Source organism: Trypanosoma cruzi, genomic scaffold, assembly GCF_000209065.1.
Source record: "Trypanosoma cruzi strain CL Brener 1047053516879 genomic scaffold, whole genome shotgun sequence".
NCBI classification, from domain to species: Eukaryota; Euglenozoa; class Kinetoplastea; order Trypanosomatida; family Trypanosomatidae; genus Trypanosoma; species Trypanosoma cruzi.
Genome location: NW_001849545.1, coordinates 159698 through 165697, shown reverse-complemented (window position 1 = coordinate 165697; position 6000 = coordinate 159698). Strand labels below are relative to the sequence as shown.

Below are 6000 nucleotides of genomic sequence, written 5' to 3'. Positions count from 1 at the left end.
TGCCTGCATCGTGTGTTGGGGTTCCTGCGGTGTGCACAACCGTTTCTTTCTCTTGTGAATTTTTATGTGTTTGGTGCAGCCAATAATTCAATTGCGTTTGTTCCTGCTTTTCGCTGGTAAAGTGCTGCAATAGATGTTTTTATTTCCTCTTTCGTTGCTGTGGCACCTGATTCCTCGCCGTTTATTGCGGTGGAAATGGGAATATGTGAGTGGACTCCCACGCACCAGAACGCACCTTCGCTCCTATTTATTGCTGCACAGAAGGGCATACGTGTTTGGTGGTGCCTCGACCATATATTTTGTGGGCGTACATTCCCCTGCAGGCTGAGGGCGGGGCGACGCTCCGTCGCGGTGCACTTCCCTCGCATGCCGCCCACTCTGATTCATCATGCATCACCCCTCACATACTCCGTGGTGCCACACCGCTGATATTATTGCAGCCGCTGTGATTCCGCGTATTTCACGCATTTCATTGTGCCACAATACATCCGCTCGTGTGGCCGCCGCATCCAAACAGCGGTGCCCAACACCGTGAGCGGCAGTCCACATCCCTGCATGTCCCAGCGCAGTGGTGCTTGACTGTCAGCCAGGCGCCAGACAACACGAGAGTATTGTGCCGGCAGTACAACACACGGAGCTGCAGTGAATGACTCGGGCGGCGACGCATCTATTTGTCGCAGGGCAGTGAAAAGGAGTCGGGCAAAATAATGCCGGCTGCATTCACGACACCATACCCACAGCCAAAGCATGCGACGTGATGTGTGTTTCGCTAGTGCTGTGAAATGCCTGCAGACGACGTCACTAGTGGGGGCACACCACCCATGATCAGCGGACAGACAATAATCGGCATGGGAGGCCACAAAAGGCAGCAACGTCAGGAGCAGCAGCTCTCTCTCTCTGTTGCCTCCGAGAAGTAATTATTCCACCAGCCACAGCCGGCTGTGCCATCGTGACACTCCATGCACGTCGTGGCTGCGTCAACACATCCTGCTCCCTGCTGCGCCTCAAAAGATGCCTCACTCCGTCCACTAAGTGCATCGATGCGGGCCGTGCCTGGGCTGTTCGTGAGGACCACAGCGATGTGAGGGTCACCGAGTCGCAGCATGTTTGTTGTGACGCTGTTGCATGGCACCTGCACACACACACGCAGCGCCTGCATCCCTCCCTTTTGTGTTCGCCCTCCGCCGGAGTGGCCACACACACGGGCAGCAGCAAATTCATTTCACCCTCGACGATCCAAAATCAACACCGACATCCCTCGCCACGCAAAGATCTCAGTTGCCAGCACGGGCCTCCTGCCGCTCTGCCATCGACGCCGAAACACGGCACAGTGCACGCACTTATTTTCCTCGTGTTCCGCCAGCCGTTTGCTTCACACATTCTCCGACGGGCTGACACCCACAAAAGCACGCCACAAAAGCCACCGTGATCGCACAAGCTCTTGCAATGAGCGTCTGTGTGTGCATGGATCCGCTGCTCACACGTGCTGGCAGGCAGCCTGCAGCCGGTGCCCTCGTGCCAGTTCATCGGCTCCAGCATGGGAAAGAGAAAATGGCCAATTCCTCGTGCACTTATTCCCACCAGCAGCACCAACACGCTGGTCGCCAGCCGTCATTCCTCAGCACATCCAGGAATGCCGAAAAGTGACGTGGAGCTGTCAGCCAGCAATGCCACAATCCCCGCACACATGTCGGCTCCACCAGAGAAGACACACAAACTACACACAACACCCCTCACATGTTTTCCAACCATCATTCCAACACACCGCGACACGCCAAACAGAAGTATTCGTCACTCCATGCACCTCCCCACACAATCAAATAGTCCATGCACCACGCACGGCAGCAGCTCACACCCGTCAAACAAGTGTTCCTCGAACCAGTGTTATCCACGCGCTGCGGTGGGAAGCAAACAAAAGAGACGGGCCGCCAAACCCCAAAAGAGTGCAACGACCGGCCGCAATTCAACGAAACGCAGCCACTCAAAACAATTCAGTCCTAATGCCCTCAGCCTCCCACCTTCTCCCACAAAAGCCCCAAGAGACGCCAATCAGGCGCGCCGTCCAAAAAAGTCGCTGTGCAACACCAGGAGGAACCGCAGTGCCTCCTGCTGCCATCCGGGTCCGTTGTGGACGTCATGATGAGTAGAAACGCCCATGGGTGCTTCGAAACGACGCTGCACACCTGCGACGCATCATACGGTTTGAGACGCACGTGCCTCACCAGCACCACAGACGCCCGCGCGCAGTCGGTACGCCCTACATCGTCAAGGAAGCAAAGGATACGTCAGGGTGGCAGCAAAGCACTCGCTGGCAATTCCCGTCGCAGGCATCATCACAAGCAGCTCCAGCAGCGCTGCAGACCGTGGGGTGACGTGGATCAACTGACGCATGGCGTATGTGGAAAAGAAAGGACGTGGTGGCTTTACAAGGATACGAGTGGCTGACACTTTTAGAAGGAGAAAGAAAACAATGTGAGAACACACAAAGAGGAATCAGGCGTCCGCAGTCAAAGCAAACCAGCAATCAAAAAAAGTAAGATGGGTGCACTCAGCCACAACACAGGCAGAGGATAAAAAATACCAACAACAAAAAGCCGAAGCGTGGGGGCGTCCACCCAGCAGTGGGGACGCGCAGCAACAGGTGGGACGACCAGCGCACACACTCCCATTGCTCCCGTAAAGCCCAATAGGGAGAGAGAGAGGTCGCCCACTCAATGCAATAAAAACAAAACAGAAAAACAGTTACGGTGCTCCGCCCATGCAGCCAGGCAGGACGGCAGCGGTGCGTGTCGTGCAAAAGAGAGCACCAACGGGCCTGCATGGGTGTGCATGCATATATACAATGGGCACATTATGTTTGTGCATCGTGGGGTGAGGTGAGGGCGAGAGTCCATGCAAGGGGACACACACAGAGAGAGAAGGACGAGTGTGTGTGCGGGCGGTGCACGGCTCTCTCTCCCTCACTCTCACGCAGCCACCACCGCAGCAGCAGCCGCACACGCAACAACAAGAAGAATCAAAGGAGGGGAGGTGGTGTGGGAGACCGCGGTGCTGCCGTCACTGCTGCCAGGCGTTGCCGTATCATCTGTTCTGGCGGTAGCTGCTGCTTTCGCTGTCGGTGGTTTTGTCTCACTGGCTGTGGGCGCAACGTTGGTATGGCTGGCTTCGGGGTCGTTGTGTGGCCCTCTGGGGTTGGGCCCTTTGCCGTTGTCGTCATTCTCATCCGCCCTACTCCGGCCATCACCACTGCCACTTGTAGAGATGGATGATGCCGTTACTTCCGCCGGGCTGCCGGTAGGTCCACCCCTCAGATCCGGTAAAACAGTGCCTTGACCCTGTTGCTCTGCCACACCATCTCCAGAAGTAGGTTCCGTCTCTTCAGGCTCCTTTTTGTTTGATGACGGTGGCGTTTTTGTCCTTTCTTCTGTCAAAGTTTGCGAGTCTGTTTGTGCCGTTGGGCTTCCTCCTGCCGGAACTGCCACCGCTGTTGGTCGTTCTTCTCCTACCGTTGCTGGCGCTGGCGGTGGACATCACGGTGGAAGGACCTTGTGCCTCCGCATCACTCCGCCGTTTCTCCTCTCCAGTTGCGGCCCTACCAGCAGCTTCACTTTCTGGTTTTTCTTGTTTACTGGGAGAGTCTTCTTGTGCTTCGGGTGTTGACTCCGCTGGTGCCGACAATTCGGGCAATTCGTTCCGTGCACGATTTGCTCCTGACTGCTCACCTGCTTCTTGAGGCTCCCCTCCCTTTGTGGATGCCGCAGCGCCGGTCTTCTCCAACGCATCACTCTCGTCGGTGATGGAGGGTGGGGACTTACCACCAGCAACAGGAGCGCTCAAAGATGCATCACCACCTGGACTGCCAACATCAGGTTGACTGCGACCACCAGAAGAAAAGGAGTCCAAAATGGAGCCTTTGCTTCCGTCAGAACCTACACTTCCTGCAGGAGCCCCAGGAGAACTGCCACCATCGCCGAGAACAGGAGATGGGGACTTGACATCCGAAGCAGGGGACTTCAAAGAGCCATCAACACGTGCTTTAGAACCTCCATTTGAGCCACCACCACCGCCACCAGAAGCTTTGCTGCCACGAGCTTGACTGCCACTGGCACCTCCAACGCCACCAGGACCGCCAGCGCCGTCGTCTCTACCGCCTCCACCTTCACCTCCGCGACCAGGAGGAGAACCGGCACCACCGAAATCAGCACCTGAACTCGGAGCTAAATCCGATTTATTTTCGGCTGTACCAGTCACCAATGGGTCAGTCGAAGCTGCAACGGCAGTGATGGACAAGACAGATCGTAAAGGCAGCGTCAGCGCCGTTTTGTCACATCCGCTCGGCGTATACGATTTATTCGCATTCAACACCCACGACGCCATGCAGCCACCAACTGCGTTGTTCTCGAGATTACTCGCATCAGCCCCGCCGGCACCGCACCACAGCACGCAGAGGGCACACACCAGCAGCACACGGCCAGCCATCATCGCCATCACTCCTGTCACTTGCCTGCAGCCTTCAGCACAAACTAACAACACGTCAACGCAGAGAAAACAAAAGGAGAGACACGGCCGCTACACCACGCACAGCCACCGCACAGTCACAAATGGCAGCAGCCCAGCAGCCGCAGCGCACACACACCATGAGGCAGTTGAAAGCAGTGAAGGGGCAAAAACACACAACGCCCCGCAGCAAGCAAACAGAAAAACACACAAAACAATTAGAAACAAAACACAGGTAAACGAACAGCAATGAAGTTAAAAATGTAAACACACAAAACAAAGGGCTGCACAGTATGGCTCCAGCGCGCACGCACCCATCCTCAAGTGTGACCCCACGCAATCAGTTGTGTGCGTGCCATGCACATGAGTGTGTCTGGGGTGCGTTCAACGCGACGGATGCGGGGAGCGGCAAGGAGCACACAGCAGGGCAGCGGGAGCAAGTGAAGCAAAACACAATCATTATTTTATCCTGTTTAGCACATCGGACCACAGTGGACGCACACAAGTCCCCGCGGTTGGGTGCTGGCACGCACAGCCCGCACACAATTCTTCAGCCCAGAGTGGTGTACGCCAGCGCGGATACGGCGAGCAGCAGCGGGGCACACACCCACGCAGAGCTGCTGAGGCTGCCGTCGCTTTCACGAAGAAGTGACGGTGCGCGGGTCGTCGTCGTTGTAGTTGGCGCCTCCGTAGTCGTAGTGGTGGTGGTAGTTGGTGCTTTTGTCGTAGTAGTGGTTGTTGTTGTTGGCGCATTTTCCTTCTGAATTTGTGCCGGTACCGTACCGGTCACGGAAATTGACGATGTATTTGAGTTAGCCGACCCACCTGACGACCCTGACCCATCGGACCCACCTGCTCCCTCCTTTGGAATATGCTCCGGACTTGCTTTATCTGAAGTTTCTGGCGAAGCGGATCCCTTACCTGTCTCTTGTCCGGTATCGCGCGTCGTACCTGATTTCTGTTCCTCAGCCGGTTTTTGTACCGTATCGTTCTCGGAACTTGCCCCTTGTGATTTATGGTTCTCAATTACTGGCTGTTCCGCACTGTTCCCCGTAATCCCTGACGTAACGGCCACTCCATCTGTCCTTTTTCCGGTATCAGTCGTCTTGTCTGATGCTTCTCCCCTAGCGTCCTGATTTTCGGTTACCGGTAACGTAACGTTCATAACTGTTGAACTTGGCCCCGTGGAAGTATTTGCTTGCCCTGTACCACTTGTTCCCGGTGGCGAAGCAGTCGTTGAACTATCGGCTTCTTTTTTTTCTTCACCAGTCGCTGTCACGCACACGGACGGGCAGCAGCACAGGGCAAGCACCAGCAGGGCGCACAGCAGACGGCACGTCATCATCGTGAGTGTGGTCGTTCAGTGGTGTGGAGCTTATCTGCACAGTGAGGGACATGGAGAGCAACAGGGGAGACGAGAGGTGCGGCAGACACACACAGAGGGCAAACACACACATGAGGAGAGGGCAGCAGCCAGGCATGCACCGTACGCCGCACACCACG

The 6000-nt window shown here is 56.0% G+C and overlaps 1 protein-coding gene and 1 pseudogene across 1 annotated transcript, besides 5 other annotated features; both read right to left on the bottom strand.

Moving 5' to 3' along the window:
- Positions 1-4669: a sequence feature (areas not merged during assembly with more than two copies in the genome that could not be assigned to a particular haplotype).
- Tc00.1047053508495.210 lies at positions 2965-4488 on the bottom strand (annotated as a pseudogene).
- Positions 4055-4174: a microsatellite.
- Positions 4670-5715: a sequence feature (heterozygous, non-Esmeraldo-like haplotype).
- Tc00.1047053508495.200 (mucin TcMUCII, putative) lies at positions 5048-5842 on the bottom strand (the record flags this gene model as incomplete). The annotated part of the gene is made up of 1 exon (XM_812301.1): positions 5048-5842. One exon carries the CDS (start codon positions 5840-5842, stop codon positions 5048-5050), a length of 795 nt encoding a protein of 264 aa, XP_817394.1.
- Positions 5160-5244: a microsatellite.
- Positions 5716-6000: part of a sequence feature (areas merged during assembly that could not be assigned to a particular haplotype. This can correspond to areas where the two haplotypes were merged or to regions with more than two copies in the genome that were merged during assembly.) that runs on past the window's edge.